We start from the raw sequence: 20,470 nt of genomic DNA on the forward strand, positions 1-20,470 counted from the left end.
TGTCCCCGCAAACAATGAGCACAGTCATTTATATCCTTCGATATATTGATAAATTTAAATTTGAATAATCCATTATTTAATTCTTTAAGATATCCATGCCCCATCAATTTCTTTTTCATAATCCACATGTTCATTATATTTTTGATACTTTCTATTAATAGTTCGGACTCACAACATCACGCTTAAAATTCTTTTTTAAGGAAGGTGATTTGTGTCAATTGATTTAATTTGCAAGTCCTAATAATCATGCCCCATCAATTTAATCAGAAACCATCTTGTGAATTTTGTTAACATGAATATAATTTATCATCATTTCATAGCCAGTGGATGGAATTTTTTTTTTTTTTGACAAAAATGCTTTTTTGGAAGTCAGCATATGGTAGTCTCTTAAAGACTAGACTCATATAATCATATCAAAGTGTGATTTGCTCTTTAAACTTCAGGACCAATTTAGGAAGCCTTGACTGGACCAAAACAAAAGGAAGCCTTGACCATTATTAAGCTGTCCAGTTTTTTTTTTGACAGTACCAACTTTTCTTTTTGGCACAAGTACTAACTTTATTATACCGTATGTAACAGCCACCTTACATCTTGGCATGAGTTGGGCCTATTGGCTTTTTATGTGACCCTTTCGCTCATCCCCGTTTTCACTGGGCTTATCACTCTCCGTGGCCCAATACCATTGAGTAACCCTTTTATTGGGGAAAAAAAATCGAAGTTCTCTTTTTCTGCACATCGAACGCTGCCCAATTGTTACTCGTAAAAGCCACTTATGTAAAACCAAAAAGGGAACCAACAAGGGTTGTTTTTTAGTAGAAAAGTCTAGTTCTTCATAACGTAACGAATTAAGATTCAAGTCCATGCTAATAGAGGTATCCATATTTATTACCTGACAATACCTCAAATAGGATTATCTCTAATAATAGGATACCTATTCTTTAGCCAAAAACAAAAAAAACTCAAAATAGAAGTGTGCAATAAGCATGTAGTGCCTTCATGGTGAGTTGCAAAATGTACCCCCTCTTCCATGTTCAAATGCTAGTATCAGCCAAAAGAAAGAGATTGGTTCTAGCCAAAAAAAAATAATCTCTCACAAAATGAGGAGTTAAAGTTTGAATACTTGGTGAGAGATGTACCTAATGCCCAACAAAAACAAATATTTGGTATATGATGTTCTAGGATCATGTATTGTGGAGCTCCATTTTCTTATCATAATTTTCTTAATTACAAAGTTTCGACTGCTTATCTTATATACAGAAAATCAAGTTCATTCCACCGATCCGATCACATAGTCAATTAGTATAACTCGCCATTCTGGTTAAAAAACTTCTGTCCAAAATAAATTGGGTTAAAAAGCTCAAATTTATTTATGTTTTTTTGAATAATATTGGAAAGCTTCATTCAATTAAACAGAAGAAAGTACACCAAAGGAAACAAAACAAGAGCGTTCTCCACCTCCATTGGGGGATAATGTTCAGAATAACAAAAATTGGACTCAGTATTCTAGGCTAGTCGAGCAAGAGCACAATCATAAAATTTCTAACAAGCTGGCTACTGTCATATGAAAGACTAATTCATTCCAGAAACTTCAAAGGTCACAGCAAGCATTTGATCGAGTTTATCTACATTTCTGATTATTATTTCTCACTGATACCAAGTCATGTCAGATCAATACATCATGAAGGTTTGTTGTTCATGTGAATACTAATTAATTAAACTTTGCCTTGAAACATCTGAAATCTAAACTACCAAGAGTTTAAGCCTAGGCTGAATGCAATCTCTCTCAAGCAGTCAGCATTACTCATAAGGAATAATATTGTGCTCAAGCTGATTAAGGAAATTTAGCTAAAACATGTTAATTAGAGGTGTGAAACAAAATAAAACTACGTAGTTGACTAAATGAGGATACACCTTTAAGTGAAGTTATAAAGGATTTGCCATCATGTTATCTAGGAGAATTGCGTGGATGACTGGCACTACAAAGAATGGAATAGACTGAAATTCGGGAACGAAAAAGGTAATTCTTAAAATGAAAAAGTAATTTTTACCCTTGACAGAAGAATAATAAAAACAACATATGATGAATAACAAGTCTCGATCCTTATAGTGCCAGTCATGTCCATGCCTCGGTCCTTGTGCAATGGAATCCTTTGTCATGTCCACTGAAGTATCCAAATGGTGCCTGAGTTGTCAAGACAATATATGTGTGTGTAGCATTGTTTTCTTTTATGGAGAACCAATGGCTTTTCAGTTATAGATAGAACAGAAACCCAAGAAGTTTTAATACCGAACATTTTATTTTAATTACATAATATATAATGTCTTTGTTACATCATGTTTGACCATCAGCTAGCTATAATCATCCTGAAGTTACAGGTTTGGGCAAGAGGAAAACATTACTGTAGGCTTGAATTTGCTGAAATTTCTAGCGGCACTCCAGGGGTGGGCTCTAAAACCTTTGCTGCTGGCAACTCTTTTGATAAGAGCTCCTGCATAATATTTAACCATTTTCAAAAATAGATGGCTATTTTTGAGAAAGCAATAACTGCATCTAAATGACAAAGCTTAAAGCTGTTTTCCAACTACACTAGTGGACGGTGCAAGAACTACCACTGACCAAACGACGAATTGAAAGTTAATTGCGTCCTTGTTCTTGTGGGAATGAAAATCAATATCATCCAAAATGTGAGAGAACTTAATTATTGTAATTCATAAATGTGCAATGGAAGCATCGAATAAATACCCTAGAATATGCTATAATTTAATTATACAAAACTTGGTACACGCAAGGAGGGTTAGGTTCAAATGGCAAAATATAGCCAAGTTCAAAAAAGATTGAAGGTAGGTACATAGAAATTTGAGTTTAAGCTAAAGTTAATTGGAAACTCTCAGCTCTATGCTAAGAAGACCAGAATTTAGAACGGATTTGAAAGAAACTGTAGACAAGTAATCAAATTTGACATTTTAAGCACACGTAGGGGCAAAAAATCTCCTTGAAAATTTAATAAAATCTGAACAAGCATAGGAAGGTCAATTATTGTAAACCTTTCTTTCTTTCTCTTTTGTCAAACTTTTTGCCAATGAATTCTAGTGAACTTTTTAAATGGCTTTGTCACAAACTTGAGCAACTTCTTATTCCCACGGCACAAGTACCTTTTAATATCTTTCTGAAAGGAAACAATGTTTTAACAAGTTACAGCCAAGTTAATTTCTAGCTTATCCCAAATCATAGCATGGAGCCAGTTTTACACAAATATTCTATTTTGCGTGAACAAAAGAAAATATAAAGTGTTAGCAAAATAACTCAAACCTTGAATGATTCCACAGTTCCTTCTGCCCGAACTAGGCTTGCAAGAAGCCCTTTGCTATCTAGGTCTCCATTTTTCATTGGCACGATGAACCTATAACACAAAGAAAAAATGGTCTCACACACACACACACAGAGACACACTGAGAGAAGAGAGAGCTAAGAGATAAAGTCACGCCCCTGATATAAAATTAATAGTTGATCAGAATCACCTATTTCAACTGAAGATCAAATCTATGTGATACTTCAAGTATTTCAGGCCTAAAAAGACCTAAAAATTTCCATTCAACCAAATATCCTCAATGTTATGGTTTAATGGAATGTAAAGAAACAATGCTGATGAATGATTTAGTATTGTTAGTGCATGAATTAAAAAGACCAACAGTTTGGTCGAGTGGAAGAGACCTGACGCACCATTAGCAAGGTCTTAAGATTTGGTTATTTTGAATATGAAAATTCACATTGTGACAACTCCTCCTATTTGGGTTTCAAAGTAGCTCAAGTCCAGATTGATAGTACTAAATACTGGAAAATTCTCACAAAAGAAGAAGAAGAAGACACATTTGCACTTAAAAGAACAGTTGGATGGTCGTCTTTTAAAGAAAAAATTACTTGGCTTGAAGCAACTTTGCTAGTTTCACAGCATCTTCCTGTCCAGAAACCAAAGTGAATTTAGGCAAAAGTTGCTTTATAACTGGTGTGATCACAATATCTACTTGTTCCTTCTCAATGAAACCCTGATTGTATACACAATGGGGTTCATAGTAAAGAGTCAATTGACCTTGTGGGGATTCAACAATATACCTGCAGCACATGGAGCACATAATCACTTTAATGAATACCATTCAAGAGGAAATATAAAGAAATTAGATCTATACATAAATTTGGAAGAGCAAAAAAGTTCTGAAAAGCTTCACCCATTCTCAGGGCGTTGCCAAGGAGGTCCAAGAACTGGCCCTGCAGTAGCCTTAACTCTGATCCTAGAACCATTACTTGCTTCAATATCAGAGGTCTGTCCAGGTTCTAAATATGTTACCTGAAAAACTAAGTGCAAATGTAAGTGTGATAAAGAGGGATTTTGCAAAAAAATCCAGTAAATCATATATAATTAGTTAAGAGATAGATGAAAGCATGCTAAAATATAAAGGTAAATAGTAACAGGCAGAACAAAAAACCCAGAAAAAAGAGATGGGGGAATGAAGAAACAACACGTGATCAGAGGAAAAAAGAACCGAGAAACATGTGCAGTGATGCACAGATAGAAAGCAAGTAGCACAAGACAATTGTATGTTCTTGGAGGAAACTTATCCATGAAGTGCTGTTGTTCATATATAATAAACTGATGACAGAAAGAAGAGGACTGAATTAAGCCGAGAAAATTGTCATGTTCAGAATCACATAAGACAATCAAATCAACAATATCGAGGTTCAGAGGCAATGAGGCACCCAGTCTCCCTTTAACTACTTTTCTGGACAGACGAAAAAAAATGCTTTGCCAGGTAGGGAAGTAAAGAATAATTATGGCTTCTGAATAATGCAGATCTTCATTGAGTCTTAATGATATAAATTTAAAAACTGTTAATCCCACTAACATGCGTGCGTTCAAGGAATCTAGATAATTGAAGTTCAAAACTAGTTCATTGATAAGCACTTTCTCTAACCATAGAAATATTGAACACAAAACTCTACAAGGAATAACATGATTAATGTAGCTGGCAAAGTAAGCTACAAGTTCCATTCCTAGAACATATGTACTTGTGTTTTCAGCACCACAAGAAATAAAATGTTTGATGAATATAGTACACTTACATTTTTGAAAAGAGGATCCAGCAATTCCTTGGCATTGGGAGTTGCTATGATTTTAAGGTTAGGAGATTTTTCTGAGAGGGGTCTTAAGGTCTTCAAATGGCAGTGATCATCAAGGCTTTGTGTGATGAGTAAATAATTAATTTCAGGAAGATCACTAAGCTGCAGTATAGCAGTAATTCAGTTAGAATAAGCTCAGCCATTAACAGGAGGACAGAAACTTTAACAAAGAAGCCGTTAGTAACCATCTAGCATTTATCAAAACATACCTGGAATTTTTTGAGAAGCTTCTTAGCAGCATCATATAGCCAGGGAATTCCAAAATCCAAATTGCCCACCAAAATTGGATCAACCAAAATATTTGCACCGCCTACATTCCACAACCAACTATTTCCCTAAGATAAATACTGCACCCATGTCAAATAAAACTCCAAGTAGTTAAATCCATGATGTATTTAGAACAAGATCAAGAACCAGTAATCCACCTCTAAGTATGTCAATTTGAAGACATCAGTATCAGAGAAACTCGATCCAACTGCATTTTCTTCAGATACAACAGCAGAAAGAACCCTATTCCGCCTGTTCACAAGCTACCTGGTTATAAATTTCAAAGGTGCCTAACTTTGTTATGTGAAAGACTTGGCTAGTTTTTATGTCATGATGAGAATTATCCAAATATTTGGCTGTCATAGAGCACAATGGTATTGTGAAATTCATGCCATAACCAGCCCCACCTAATAAGATAAAACTTGTGGTTGTTGGTGATGCTGAGAATAACGTCCATGACCAAGATCTCAGCATGAGCAGTTAGACTCGTTTAGTTTCCATCCCAAGAATCAGCGAGTATACTATTTCTACACATTTAACCCTGAAAAATAACAAGCCTATCTGGGAATCTTATCTAGAAGATTAACATGCTATCTAAAATTGAATTAGCCTAACATTTCAGAAAACTAAATTCTTAAGTTTACTTATTAAACCAATCAAATAGACTCAAAGACTCGATGAAGCATTATAGCTTTTGAATGAAATTTTCGGGATATCAACGCAGATATCAGAAGAGTAAATGTTTTTTTTTTTTTTTTTAAAATACAAATTGGACGGAACTTGAATTTGGATATTGAAAAAACTGACCAGTACTACATCCCGCTACTATTCCTAGTTTTCATGAATGATTAGACTTATTCAGTTCTAATCTCCAATAACTGATAAATGCACGAGTTGAACTTTAACGAACTAGTTATATGCAAGTCCTTTCTACGTCTCTAATTATAAAATCACTGATGAGCAGTAAAGAGCATTTCCTAGTTTCCGACACGTTTGAATTAGTTTAACAAGTCAAGAACTCAAATTACTAGTTGACTCTAACTCAAAGGAATCAGAAAGAAACACAGACTAACCTGGAAGTCGATGTCTTTAAAGCCTTCGAATTTGCACAAACCGAATTGCTAAGACTTGCGACCAAAGGTTTCGATGAGGAAAAGGTGGTCAAGGGTCTTGTGGTGTGAGATGGTCTGCTCAAACGAAGCGAATTGCAGTGTATAGTGGAGGCCATAGCTGCGTGCCAGCGAAGTCAAAGAGCCGTGGGAACGATTAAGCACCACCCTCAATGAACTCCGCCTTCAATTCGCTCCGTCGATGATTGATATCTGACTATGAATGAGCCACTTGTGTCATGCAGACCCGCTATTTTCCTGAGCCTCAGCGTTTTGTTGGCTCTCAGTCTCCTACTGACACGGAGTTCTCCCTGCTTCAGGACGTGTCTGGACTAACTAACCTTATACTACCTCCTATTTTTAAACTCGTTTGATTTTTAATTTAGTCCTAATTATAAAACTCCAATCTATTTTATCTTTCATATTTATGTATTTTTTTTAAGATAGTTCTTTTAATAATAATAGTTCTAGCCAATATATTTAATTAGCAAGGATATTTTAGGAATGACAATACTTATTTATTACAAATAACTAACTTAACTTACTTTCTTAATTTCCTCAAATTAGTTAACTAGGTCTTATAATTAGGACCGAAGGTAGTATATTTGAATTTTCGTTAAAAAAATTACCCATAAGTTTTACAAAATTAAATATAGACAGATTTCTGTCACCCCCCAATTTCATTTTATACGGTTACTATACAGAGAAGTGGGACTAATTTGGATTACTCTTTTATTTTACCTTTTCTCTTTATCAAAATTTTGTAATTTCACTTCTTCAATTTTATATTTTAGGGGTATTTGGATGGAATCAAAATCATGATTTTAAAAGTGCCTTTACGGTGTATGAAGTAAATATATAGAGGAGTTTGTTTTGTTTTGCGGAAGAAGTACTTTTGAGTGCTTCTAAACACCCCCTAACTCGTTAAAAAATTTTCTCCCTCTATTTTCCTTCAATTCCCTCGTACCAAATACGGGGTTAAAGAATAAATTATAAAATTTAAAAATAAAATAGATTAAGATTTTAGATTTAAAACCAAACTCAATCTATAATCAACTTTTATATTAAGGAGCAGAGATAGTAATGCTTAAAAAGCATAATATTTGTAAGTATAGTTTCAACTTGTAAATATACAGGTTTGACTTGCAATTATAGTTTCAACTTATTAATACTAATCTGTAAATTTGGCTTATAAATAATGGAGTTTGACTTGTAAATACAAAAAATATTTAACTTGTAAATATTAAATCTCTTAAGTATTAGTATTAAATGGAATTAAATTTTTTTACCCAGAGCCAATTGATAATTTTTCCCAAAAAAGAAAAAACAAAAGACTTGTCTGGACTAATGTCCTTCATTGTTTCCTTTAACTTCGGATTAGCCCTTTTTGATGATTACAAAGGGCGGGAAAAAAAAGGTGTTCTACTCCCTCTGTTTTATTTACATAACAAAATTATCTAACTCTTACATATCAATTAATGGATAATATTTAATATCTTTGTGGTGCTCAAACTTCTTCTGCATTGATTTTTTAATACAATTTTTTGCCACGATTGTTTTTTAAAAGATTTATTCCAAAAATTGTTATACATTATGAATTCTTTTAAAAAAATTGAACTTTTAAATAATTTTAACAGTGACTTCTTTTAAATTGTACGTAAATTCTCATACATTTTATTCAAAAGAAAGATAGAGCCCATATGAGTTTTTTTTTTTTTTTTTTAAAAAAAAAGCATATTTCACAATGGAACCAAAAAAAACGTTTTGAAATCTCATACACCTACCATCAACTGCTTCGCCGCAAATAGACTTGTTTTTCTTTTTTTTTTTTGGGATTAAAAGTCAATTTTTATTCAGAGACCAGTAAAACGAGTCAAAACACGTTCCGCAAGCTAACTTGTTTTGTCAAAAGAGGTGAGTTTGGGACTAACAAATTCTTCCCTTTTACATGATTGTCCTCCTCAAATTAGAACACACATATTGCAAGGAATATAGGGAACTTCGCCCTTCTAAATTCAAGGAGCCAATCGCATGTTGTAATTTACACAAATTTTCTCATAGAACTTTATCCAGTCAAAAGTTTTAACCCACCAAATTTATGAGAAAACATTGTAAGAAACATCATTTCTTGATGAGACGTGTTTGGCAAAGACAGACAAAGCTATAACTTGTATAACCTTCCTCTACTTCATCACCTTAAAAGAAAGGTGTCTCTCCCATCTTTTGGGACTATAAGGTATCAAATTGACAATTTTGTTACCATGGGGCAGTGGTAACTCATTTTCTGAGGGGATTTTCTCATGCCAGACAAAATCGTTCTCGCGTACAAATTTTTGGAGGATCTCAGAAGCATCAAGAATTTCCTCCTCAATCACAGATTTCCATTTTGCTTCACCTCGTATTTTCTTTTTGATCTTGCTCAATTCAGATTGAAGAACCCCGATCGCAGCCCCTATTTGACCAGAAGCCTTCAGACTTTCTGCATGGTATCTCTGACCTCTCAACGTATGTAGGGCTTTGCAGCATTGGATAAATTCCTGCGTAAGAGAAATCCTACCAGTGAGAAAAAAGAACAAAATATTATCATGAACATAACATGAATGAAAAAAATTTATGTTATCCAATTTCCTTCAGTGGCCTCTCCTTAATTAAAATTCAAGAAAATGAAAAAATAAATGTGATGTTATTATATATAAGAGTGACGTAGTTTGAAAGGCTAGGGCATACAGGGTGCTCTCTGGAAGAATTACACACATGGGTCCATCAGCCCTTACCAATTGAGCAAGCTCATTAGGATAAGGACTAAAACTTCAGTTTTAGCGCAAGTAAAATATATGCAGTGAAGTAAATTGAGATAGCGACACAGATTTGTACCAATACGGAAAAAGAGAGGTAAATTCTAACAGAGAAAATATGTAACAATACCGTTAAGTTTGGTGCGATGTCTTTGCCATCTCTGACAGAAGTCTCTAAAACTCCACTTGCTTCTTCAAGAAACTCTGTAACACCATGATGCAACTTTGCTAAAAGACTTGAAGAATTGCCGTTCCCTTCAGCCCTCCTTGTTGTTACTGCCTATATTAGATATCTATCACGTTATCAGCTATTACAATTAAAAATTTTCCACCATCAAATGGGAAAATTAACAATAAAGTACTGTAGAAATAATATAACTAAGCAAGTTTCAAGATATGACTGAGCAACTTATAATGTAGAAACAACAAAAAGTAGCAGCAATGACACCAACCTGTGCTTCAGCCAAACAAATGAGGCTCATAGCAGTGGAGACAGAAGTAAGAGCTTCTGGTGGAACTTCTGATGCCCCTGCAGCCTTTAAGCGGGGAAGAACATTAAGTGCCAGGTGATGATAAATGCCAGCAGCTTCTCTAAATGTGGTGGCAGATTGAACCAAATCTATAACAAAACAAACACAGTATAAATAAATGTAATCAATAGAACAAGTAAGGTCATCATGGAGAATAGAATCTTAATGCATACCTGTTGATAGAACTTCTAAAGCCCTCTCCCTTAGGATTGCACCATAAAGAAAAAGGATCATACCAAGCTCGAATTGCAAATGGTCAATCTGGAAAAACTTTGTACTCCTAAAGAAGTAAGATGGACTAAGAGCACTACTCCACCGTATCTTAGGAGAGGCATCCCATTGATAGGTTTTGTAATTGCTGATTTGTTCATTATGTAAAACTAGATTTTCCAATAACGGGAGATACTGTGTTATTCTGTGAAGATCCTGAAACAGACCAAAATAAAATGAATAAATGGCATTCACACAGAATGGGGAAAATCCATCAATATCCTTCGAAATTCAAAATTTTGGCACATACTAGTCATTCCAATTTTGTCAAAAGTCTCAACATTTCTGATCGGGTAAACGATCTCATACTGTGCAATTGCCAGAAAAACATACAAATACATAAGTTCCAATTCCATAAGGTCATTCCTTAAGTTATTATTCATAAATAATTATATTTAAAGGCATTCGTACCACAAAACAATAAAAAAATTTACAGAACTATTCACCACAAATGTTTATGTAAAATTTCATTTTGAGGAGAGTGTAATTTGCAAGTATGATAACTAAAAATAAATTGAAATCAAGGATTCAAGATTATAGGCATTTTTGAACTGTGCTAAGCACAAGATTCCTTACAGAAAGGACATGAAGTTACCTGTTCAAGACGAGATACCAACCCTCCAGACATTTCCCTTGCTATAGCTTCTGTAATATAGCTGCTCTCATTAATAGATTCTTCAATTGCTCTTCGTCTTGAGCTTAACTCCTTAAGTTGCTCAAGTGTGGCAGAATCACATGCAGCATATACATCCTCAAACGCAATCTGTCAACATGAAAAATCTGTAGTGAGTGCCACTGTGCCAGAAATTATCATGAAGATGCCAATTATATTACCAAGAAAGATTATGCATATTGATAGGTAAACAACAAATCACTTCCATAGGAACAGAATATATAGACTATAGAACTCCTGCAAGTAAACACTTCAAACCTTCAATATCAAGCATTAAAAACAGTGCCGTATATTTGTAACTTCAGTAATAGGTCAGTCTTTTCATCAGCAATAGTTGTTTAGGTTAACAGAAGTCAAAATATGACAAAAGAGAGTATAATTAATTTTTAAGCATATCAAGTTGTCAATTATTCTTTAAAATTGGGAGTTTAATCTAAAGCTTCTTTCCTTCCCCCCCAAAAAAAAAAAAAAATCTAAAGCTTTTTTGAAGGCAGTCATTTGTCAGGGCTGCAGCTCCTTATAGGATTATAGCATAATAATAAGGATTATTATAGGTTCTAAAGCCCAAAACAGCTATTTGCCCGATATACGTGTCATTCTAATGAATAGTTCAGAAACATTTCCACATCCTTTTCAAATTCCAGCAGCTGCCGTTTTGCAGAATAAACAGTTTGGTGTATATGGAGAACATAGGCTGCGTCCTTGATCTTTGGAAGGCTTTCTTACTGCAAGGTTTACAGGTTTATGAAGGAAAACAGTAGTACTGCGGTAATGTGCAAGTTTCCCAATACCAAGGTGCATTTAGTCAGGAAGGAACTTTTGAATCTTTTTGGAGGTTTCCGTGAGTATGGAAATGTTATAGGAAAGGAATTAAAGGATAGTGTTCATTTCTTCAGTTTGGCGTTCTGCTAACCTTTTTTTTCCCTTTAACAGATTTGATTCGATGTTCTCTTAATTCACTGTGCTCCTCTGTTTTGGGATTTTCATTGGAGGATATCTTGTCCCCTATTTTGTAACTCTTTTCTTACCTTCTATTCTTTCTTCTCCCAGGAAAAAAAAAAAAAAAACTAGAAGACATACAAAGTTTCGAATTTGAAAAACCAAAGCAAAAAAGGGAAACTATAATGTATCATAAACTCATTCTATTACTACAGGTGCACTCTGTGAGACCATGCATATTCTGAAACTTCTTTTTCTTTGTATTTTTTGGATATACATAGATTATTATAGTCAATCCCACTAAAAGACACTGGCAAGTAAAGACCGAAGCTATGAAAGCTTGAAAGTGAGAATTGTTTTCCTCTTTATCAATAACACGATAGTGCCCAGAAAAGAGTATGCTTTTTCGTTTTGGCCAAAGAAAAAGACAAAAATTACTAGATGCATGTGAAAATTTAACAACAGACGAAAACGGTCAAAACCCCGAGTAGTACCTTCTTAGTCTTCAGCTTAGCCGGCTGTCCAAAATGCAGCATCATCTTTAACACGTTCAGTTCCTCGCACCAACAATACCCACTCTGTCAAGAAAAAGTAAGGGAAAAGAATCCCAAAGGACAAAGCACTTGAATTCAGTTTGCTCTCGGGAATACTAAGAACATCCAAATTCGTAAAGGCCCTCAAATTCCCAATTCACAACTCGCTACATAACTAATTTTCAGACCACAAATTCTATGAGATTCGAAACTCTGGTCCGAGTCCTACTGAAATATCAGGCTTTGGATTGATCGCCTGAATATAGCAGAAGAGTGTGTAGAAATCATTGGGGATGTGGGACTCTGGTTCTGGACTTCCGCAATCGCTATCATTGTCATTATTATTTTCTGAGATAAATAATTTTTAAGGAATTTCGATAAGCCTTCTTCGTTTCCTTCGCCAACAAGGTTACCAGAAGGCGCGGGACAACATCGTCGCGGGCCACTCGCGTGGGCCCCACACGTGTTTTGGGCGCCTGACTGGTTCCTTCACACGGTAAGGTGATCTGATACTGATATTCGTCTTTTTAGGATTATTTAATTTTAAATTTAAATAAAATGATTAAACTTATACTTTATCAAAAATTAAATATTATAACTTATATTTTATTAAAAATTAAATATTATCTTAAAGTTGCTGTTGATCTCCCAAGATGATAACTAAATTCGGATAATAGGAAGAACCAAAATTGCTTATATAGTATTTGAATAATTTGAATCTTATTTTATTTTTAACCAAGTTTACAATTTTTAATTTTCAAATAAATTCGATACAAAAATTAAAAATAAATTAGATAACCAAATGGTTTTATAAATTGTGAAATTAATAAAATTCAAATATTATCACAAAGATGAACACAATTATAATATTTAATAACTAAAAATAAATTGTAATACTTTACAATATGTCCTTATTTCTCCCCTATCTCCAAACTCTTAAAATAAATAAAGAAAAAAAATTAGGAAAAGGTCTCCTATTAAAGAATTTATTGATGAGAATGACTTAAATTATAGTAGATAATTTAAGAAATGGGTGTATAAAATTTGCAGTACCGATACTTTCTATGTATAAAATATAAGTCACTTTCATTAATAAAATTTTCAAATAGGATTCGCCTCCAATTTTTCTAATAATAAATAAATTATTCCCATCTCATTAATTAATAAGTTCAAATATTTTATGGCTTTGACTTTTGTTTTGGAACAAAAGGGCTTTGACTTAGATCGATCAAAAAATAAATAAAGGCTATTTCATAGCTATTGTGGTTTATTTGACCCCCCAGAAAAAAAGAATGGCAATTGTGGTGGTCAAGAGTAGTTAAATTAATTTTTAGTCCTCTCGTGCAAACATGTTAATAAATGCATGGAACAGGACACATACGATATACCCTTTCATCTGTTTTTGGGGGGGGGGGGGTGATTAATTTTTAATTTTGAAATTAATTAAGGGACAGATTATGCTAATCGCTATAAACTTTTATTCCACAGCCTCTTCAGCATCCTTTCGCGGGCTAATTAAATTTTTCAAAGATTAAAGTTTCTAGGTGATTCTTGCCTTTTTTAATGTACGCACGGAAATAGGGGAATTTATAAATATTCTTGAGGGAAGAAGAGATGAATGTCTTGATGAATGCTTGGTAAAAACATTATATGTTCTTCTGATCTTATTTATAAGATATTTTACTGACCAATAAAAATCTTAAATTGTATGAACTTTTTTCTTAAAATATAACAGCTTTTCAACTTTACTTATATTTAATATATACTCATATGGTCCTATTTATAGGACAAAAAAAAGTTTTTTTTGGCTATATTTATAAGTTGCTTCATTAAATTTTTAGCATGAATTTACTATTTTGCCATTCATTTGTTATAGTATAGATAGTTATTTTTTTTAAAAGTGCATATATTAAATAAAGGTAAAGTTAAAAAGTTGTTATATTTTAACAGAGAGCTAATATAGTTTAAAATTGTCTTAGTTTGTGTGAAACATGTTAAAAGTACTTTATAAATAGAATCAGAGAAATACACTATTTTAAAAAATAATTATTTATATCATAATAAATGAAGGTCAAAATAGTATATTGGTGTTAAAAATTAAATAAGGTGAAGCTAAGAAAAATCTATTTGAAATTATAAAAATAATTAGAACGAACTTCTTTAGGTAATGAGAATGAAAAAGAAATAGCGTAAAAAACGAAATAATGCTTTAATATCTAATGGCTTTTTAAAATGTTAAAATTTCTATTATTATAAAATCTTACAAGATGCCTTCTCCTAGGATAAGATAGGCAACTCCTGCTTAATTAGATTTAATGTGCCATCCATTGAATTCAATACTTTCTTATTGCTCTCAATTGCTCTTATTCTTACTCTAAGGTACTCTTATAAAAGCAATTTTTAGTCTTAAGCATAAGTGATTGACTAACTCATTAATGGTTACCTTCCAATTTTTTCATTATTATCAATTGAGGTTTATGTTAACAAGCTCAATGAACTTTGTGTTTTTTAAATTACATCATTTAAGTTGGAGGTAGACTTGAAAAAGATTAATTTATAACAGATTTAATGCTTTAACAGTTTGATATGTAAGAATTAGTTGAGAAGCCTTTTAATAAAAATTGATAATAGAAGTTATGTAACTTTTAAATTAATTGTTTTTCCCCCTCTTTAAAGAATTAAAGGTGAGCTACAGATAAAAATTTAAAATTTAAACACGGATTTGTTTTTCTGCTGATATAGCTTTGTAGGTTTTAATTTCTTTCTTCCAGTATCAATTGACAACTATTGAGTGTATTTTTTTTTTTTGAAAATTAATAAAATTTCTACTAAAAAAAATTAATAAACTTCATTGGTTTTGTTAATTGAAAATAAAACCAAGAGTTGATGTTCCCTTGATTGCCCTAATTAAAAAGTTAAAATAAATATTATTTAATACATATAAAATATATTAAAAGGCACCTTGTATATAAAATCCAATGTTTTTTAGTCAAAATATATAAAAGTCAATGTTTGGACATCAATTTGCCATAATCCCCTCCAATTCAATGAACCTGCTATTAAGGCTTATAAATAAAATCTCCAAGAGATTACAGCTACAATGCGGGGATGAACAAAAACATCTGTACTAACTGTTATTCTTGCTTTTTATTACACAACCGGGAAAAAAAAAAAGAAAAAAGAAAACAACTAGTCTGCACCAAGAAATGCCAGCCTTCGAAGTTCGAAGCCCAAGCCTAAATCATTGTTCTACTTGAGCAATAATTATTCATGAAACCCTAAAACAATATAATAATAAAACTAGAGATGTGAATAATTGCTAGGAATTAAATAAAGTTGAAAACAAAGAAGACATAATTAAGTCAACCGCCAATACATGCATGCATGCTGGCTCCCTTAACAGAAAAGGAACTCCATCAGATCTTCTCAGTCACCACTTTGGATACTCAAATCCTTGTATTGCCATAAGCTTATGTTAGTAGTAGCACGTCAATGGGTTCTAAGGATATATCTTGGTGTATTATCTATACAAAGAATTAGTGATTTCACCCCTCATATAACAACAACAAGCCTTTATCTCTCTGAGTGGATTTGACTATATCAATTGCATGACATGCTATTATACTGGGCTTTATCAATAATTAAATTTTGAGTAAACTATTGATGACCTAAAGGATTGGATCAGATAATACTTCACCCCATCATATTTCACAAAAACGTGGGTCTGAGTCTGGTCTATGAATATTTTTTTATAAACACCTATTGTGTCTTAATACCTGTTCTATGAAGAAGCTTCGCGTCGAGGCCTCGGATCGGAGACGCGGCGCCGGTGGGGGAATGAATCTGGTGGACGAAGTTTTCCACGGTGGGACGATGGAAGGCCCATGAATAGAGGATACTCATGAAACAACATCGACACAAGTAGATGAAGCAGAAACCTATGATGAAAGAGGACGCCGAGCGTGAAAGCTATGATCACCGGCGAGGTGGTGTACGGCGTCGCCGGCGATGAAGAGGAGGAATAAAAGCCAAGGCCTATTGTAGAATGAGACGTTGCCTTCCGATGATGGAGGCAATAATTAAATCTCAAAGGTTAATTGAATACTATTTTCTGTTACGAGACGTTGCCTTTGGAATTAGTTTATATTATTTTGCGAATGTTAAAAAGATTAGTAAATTCAATTTTGAAGTTAAGTTCATTTAATAAAAAATCAATTTTAGATTTTACATAGTATTAATGGAATATCACTATTTATTTAAATTACTCTATTTCATATTCTTGGGCTTGCCCTTCCTGAACATCGCACGCACATACTTTGTTGATTATAAATTTGTAATGTGATACCACCTATAATATTTGAATAAGATAATTTACATCTATGTAGAGATTAATAATTCTTCTGATAACAAGAGGATGCACAGGTCTTCCTCTTCTTTTTCTTTTTTACTGCATATCTCATAGGATTAGCCTATCCAGGTTCATTTTTATTATCTTATTCTTCTCACCAGTAAGGTGTATCACATTCACAGTCACTGGTACATGATCCCAATTCCCATAGAAACTGTCCATTTATATGAGACACATAATAAGGTCTAGCATTATGATCTTCCTAAGCAATCGAAGGATCTTGCTTGGATGGAATATAGGCTGGAGTAATTGACAAAATGTGTCTAGAAGGATCTGAAGGTCCTTCTTGGCTTGGTCTGGTGAAAACAGATTTGACTGTACCATCTGAGAGTCTTCTCAAAGATGGAGGTGTAGAGGTATATACATCTCTTTAAACACCATGAAACTGGCTCTCATAATTAGTGATACACTTAAGTAGCATCAATTGAGCAAGTTCCTCTTTGGGTATTTGTCTAGGGATTTAAATGATAGAAGTATCATTAGCCCTTCCAGACACTACACAGAGAATGTCTTTTATAGAATTAGAAAAATGAAGATCAAGAGCATGATGTTGGAGTCTGTAGACGATCTGATGATGTGAAGTTGCTGCAATAGCTCTGGAATCTTGATCTGTCCCAAATATTTGAATTTGGACTTTCGATCTATTAGTCAACTTAAATAATATCAGCGCCAATTAAATCAACAAACCAAAATAAATTTGAAATTAATACAACACTAATTAAATATGTAAATACACTATTAAAAAATTAATTAATACATGAACTTACATTCGCACCTGGGCAGCTGGGACTAGATCTAGAGATACAATGGAATTTTAGAAAAAAAGCTGGTAGAACATCGCTACTCAAACGCGCAAAAAGTGAAAAAAATAAGAGGAGGCAGTGCTTATATAGATGTCGGTATTTGTAGCGGTTTCAAGAAAACAATTACAAATGTACAGATTTGTGTGCAACTTTGTAGCTGTTGTTAATAAACCACTACAATATGCCAACATGTGTTATTTCTGTGATGAATAATGTAACACTTTGTTGCGGTTGTTCAAGAAACTGCAACAATATTACAAACTTTGTAGCTGTTTACTCTACAATTGTGACAAATATACGCAGAAATTGCAACCTTTTGTAGTGGTTTATTAATAACCACTACAAATTTTAACTTTTGTGTGATGGTTTTGTTTTACAAAACACTACAAGTCAACCACCACAAATGTGATGCCAAGTTCCCTACACAAAATAGCAACTAAAAATCCGTTAATGGCACTACATTTGTAGCAGTTATTCGAGCATAAAACCGCTACAACGTGTGACGCAAAATGTTTCCTCACTAAATCAATATAGATTTGTAGCGGTTGAGCTCAAAACTGCTACAATTTTGGTATTTTGAGTAGGTTTTTGCAATCGTTGCAAAAATGAGTTTTGATTTTCTGTAGTATGGATTGGGCATTATTGTTCAATAATACTAGGCATTTTTATCATTAGCATTAAAATAGGAACATACACGTGTTCTCGAGGTATTGTTTAAGGTAGCAAAAGAGAAGAATCTTATTTAATGAAACAATTACAAAATAGACTTGATTTCAAATTGGCGAACAATATTCCACATGATTAATGATAATTAAATTAAACAGGTTTTGATTGCCATAACTTGATCAAAACCCCTACTTGGTCATAATTCAACCATATAAACTTTGTCATGCCATTAGTTTCTTTAAACAAGAATCCTCCTCTTTGCCACCCCAATCAATAGGTTAGTGACATCTGCTTGTTCCTGTTTAACCCCACAATGATCTAAATACTTAAGATTAATGAACTCAGCACCCAACCCAAGAGTAGTGACATTTTAACCGTAGCAATGCTTGCTAAAGGAATTGGACATCTCAGTCCACATACTTCCAACACATAAAAATCACATAAGCCCTCTTAAGCTAGGGAGAGAGTAACCAAACAAAACAAACTTAGAAAAAAAACAAAATATGACATAAGTTAACAACTAGCTAGTATTCTAGAATTTTTGAATTGGTTAGTAACAAACAACAATAAACACAAAAAGAAGAGGCCAGAAATAAATAGCAAACCTAGACAAACTACAAGCACATAGGGCTTAGGGTGAGCTTTATGCATAAAGGAATGAGCTACCTAAGTCAAGGGAGTGCATTGCATGGTCAACAATGAAAACCCATCGATGTTGACGAAGACAATGAAGATCTCACATAGAAAGAATAGGGGTATTGAGGCCCATTGCAAGTAGCTCAAGGGAGAAATAAAATGGTAATGACAAACATACTTGTGACAAGAATAGAATAGCAACAAAAATGGCGAGGGAAGGGGATATTATGAGCACTACCATCCTACAATACTAGTTCAAGAGGAGAGAGCATGAAACTGAATGTGTGAGAGGTTATATATATTTAGGGTGGACTTTTGACACTGATTAAACCTAGAAACTAGTTTATATATAACATGTTGCACTGCATATCAAACAATCAATGTAGGTATTGATTAATACATCTCAGGTGACCACACCCAATGTAAATTTTAAACCAATGAAAAAACCTAAAAGACCTAGATCATAGTCATATGTTCTTTAAACTAGTGTGCATTTCTAGCTTTAGGGTTTGATATATATTAAAGGATAAGGAGAAAAATAAGAGAATAAAAGAAAAAATGCACAAAGATTATCAGAGAAACATAAAAATATTTATTTCATATTTATATTTGATAGGGGGCTCGAAGGCCGTTACAAAATATTAAAAAAAGATTATATATATTATGAAAAAAAATTCTATTCTTTATTAACTAGAGGAATAGGAGGAGGGGGCTTCTTCTTCTTCATAGAAGGAGGAGGCGGAAGAGTCATCCAGCTCATCATACTCGATGTCTCAATCATCAAGTAAGAGGTTAACTCTATTATTGAGGGCATGAAAGTAATCAGTGATATAGCAAAGGGCACATTCAATGGTAGTTACTATAATGAATAGTTAGTTGAATGGGATAGAAGAGGTGGTGGGGAAGTTGGGTGTGGAGGAGGAGGGAAGGGAGGACGCATGGGTAGCATTCTCTTGTGCTTCACCATTTTGAGGTTGCCGATAGTAGAAGAAAACTTTGTTAGAGAATAATAGTTGGGTTTTGAGCTTAAATAGATGATCATAAGACATGATGACTTTTGAAATCTAGATATGTTACTTTAGGGAATGAAAACAAAAGAGATAGGCTTGTCCCTTCATTTTGCCAATTTTCCTAACTTTAACACCCGTTCTTTGCCATGACTAACGTATATCACTTACTTTTACATTAGTTTACTAAATGTCCGCTGGATAGAGTAAATATTACATTGGATGCATACACAATAGGTGTAAACATTATATCATTATTTACAAAGATATTACTGTCTCATTTATTACATGGGTGGCACAATAACTAGTGTAAATGATGGGGTGTAAAAAAAAAGTTTTCTAGTAATGAAGATGAGGGTCCTGTAAATAAAATAAAATAATATCAGGGTGTTGGATTCATATGAAAAAAAAAACATTAGAGTGTCAGATACTACTTTATCCTAAAATTTATTATAATTCATGCTTAAAAACAACATTATTTATGGATCTCCATATGCACTAGTAGAAAATAGCTCAGACCATCCTTTCTTGACTAATGATGGAGCATATACAAGGGTTAGAAAGTATGATGAATGATAACTTTTGTAAATATTGATAGCTTTAATAGACTAATATGCATACATAAGGCCTAAAACATATTTTTTAAGACCGGTTATCTATA

General features: G+C 33.3%; 2 protein-coding genes across 4 annotated transcripts; both read right to left on the bottom strand.

Moving 5' to 3' along the window:
• Positions 1-2,224: 2,224 nt before the first annotated feature.
• LOC114725817 (uncharacterized) lies at positions 2,225-6,853 on the bottom strand. Of its 2 annotated transcripts, none has more exons than XM_028912389.1 (8): positions 6,514-6,853; positions 5,599-5,692; positions 5,383-5,508; positions 5,117-5,275; positions 4,225-4,343; positions 3,920-4,111; positions 3,311-3,401; positions 2,225-2,489 (listed from the first exon to the last, which is right to left on the bottom strand). In XM_028912389.1, exons 1-8 carry the CDS (start codon positions 6,666-6,668, stop codon positions 2,397-2,399), a joined length of 1,029 nt encoding a protein of 342 aa, XP_028768222.1. In that variant the 5' UTR covers positions 6,669-6,853; the 3' UTR covers positions 2,225-2,396. The 2 variants fall into 2 exon arrangements, with proteins under 2 accessions (XP_028768222.1, XP_028768220.1); XM_028912387.1 differs by lacking the exon at positions 2,225-2,489 and adding an exon at positions 3,061-3,167.
• Positions 6,854-8,541: 1,688 nt separating this feature from the next.
• LOC114725816 (programmed cell death 6-interacting protein-like) lies at positions 8,542-12,474 on the bottom strand. Of its 2 annotated transcripts, none has more exons than XM_028912385.1 (6): positions 12,251-12,470; positions 10,740-10,907; positions 10,048-10,300; positions 9,797-9,963; positions 9,475-9,624; positions 8,542-9,086 (listed from the first exon to the last, which is right to left on the bottom strand). In XM_028912385.1, exons 1-6 carry the CDS (start codon positions 12,293-12,295, stop codon positions 8,733-8,735), a joined length of 1,137 nt encoding a protein of 378 aa, XP_028768218.1. In that variant the 5' UTR covers positions 12,296-12,470; the 3' UTR covers positions 8,542-8,732. The 2 variants fall into 2 exon arrangements, with proteins under 2 accessions (XP_028768218.1, XP_028768219.1); XM_028912386.1 differs by having other exon boundaries at positions 8,845-9,102; positions 12,251-12,474.
• Between the last annotated feature and the right edge of the window lie 7,996 nt (positions 12,475-20,470).

Source organism: Neltuma alba, unplaced genomic scaffold (genome assembly GCF_004799145.2).
Source record: "Neltuma alba isolate B1F8T4 unplaced genomic scaffold, ASM479914v2 tig00012280_pilon, whole genome shotgun sequence".
Lineage (NCBI taxonomy): Eukaryota > Viridiplantae > Streptophyta > Magnoliopsida > Fabales > Fabaceae > Neltuma > Neltuma alba.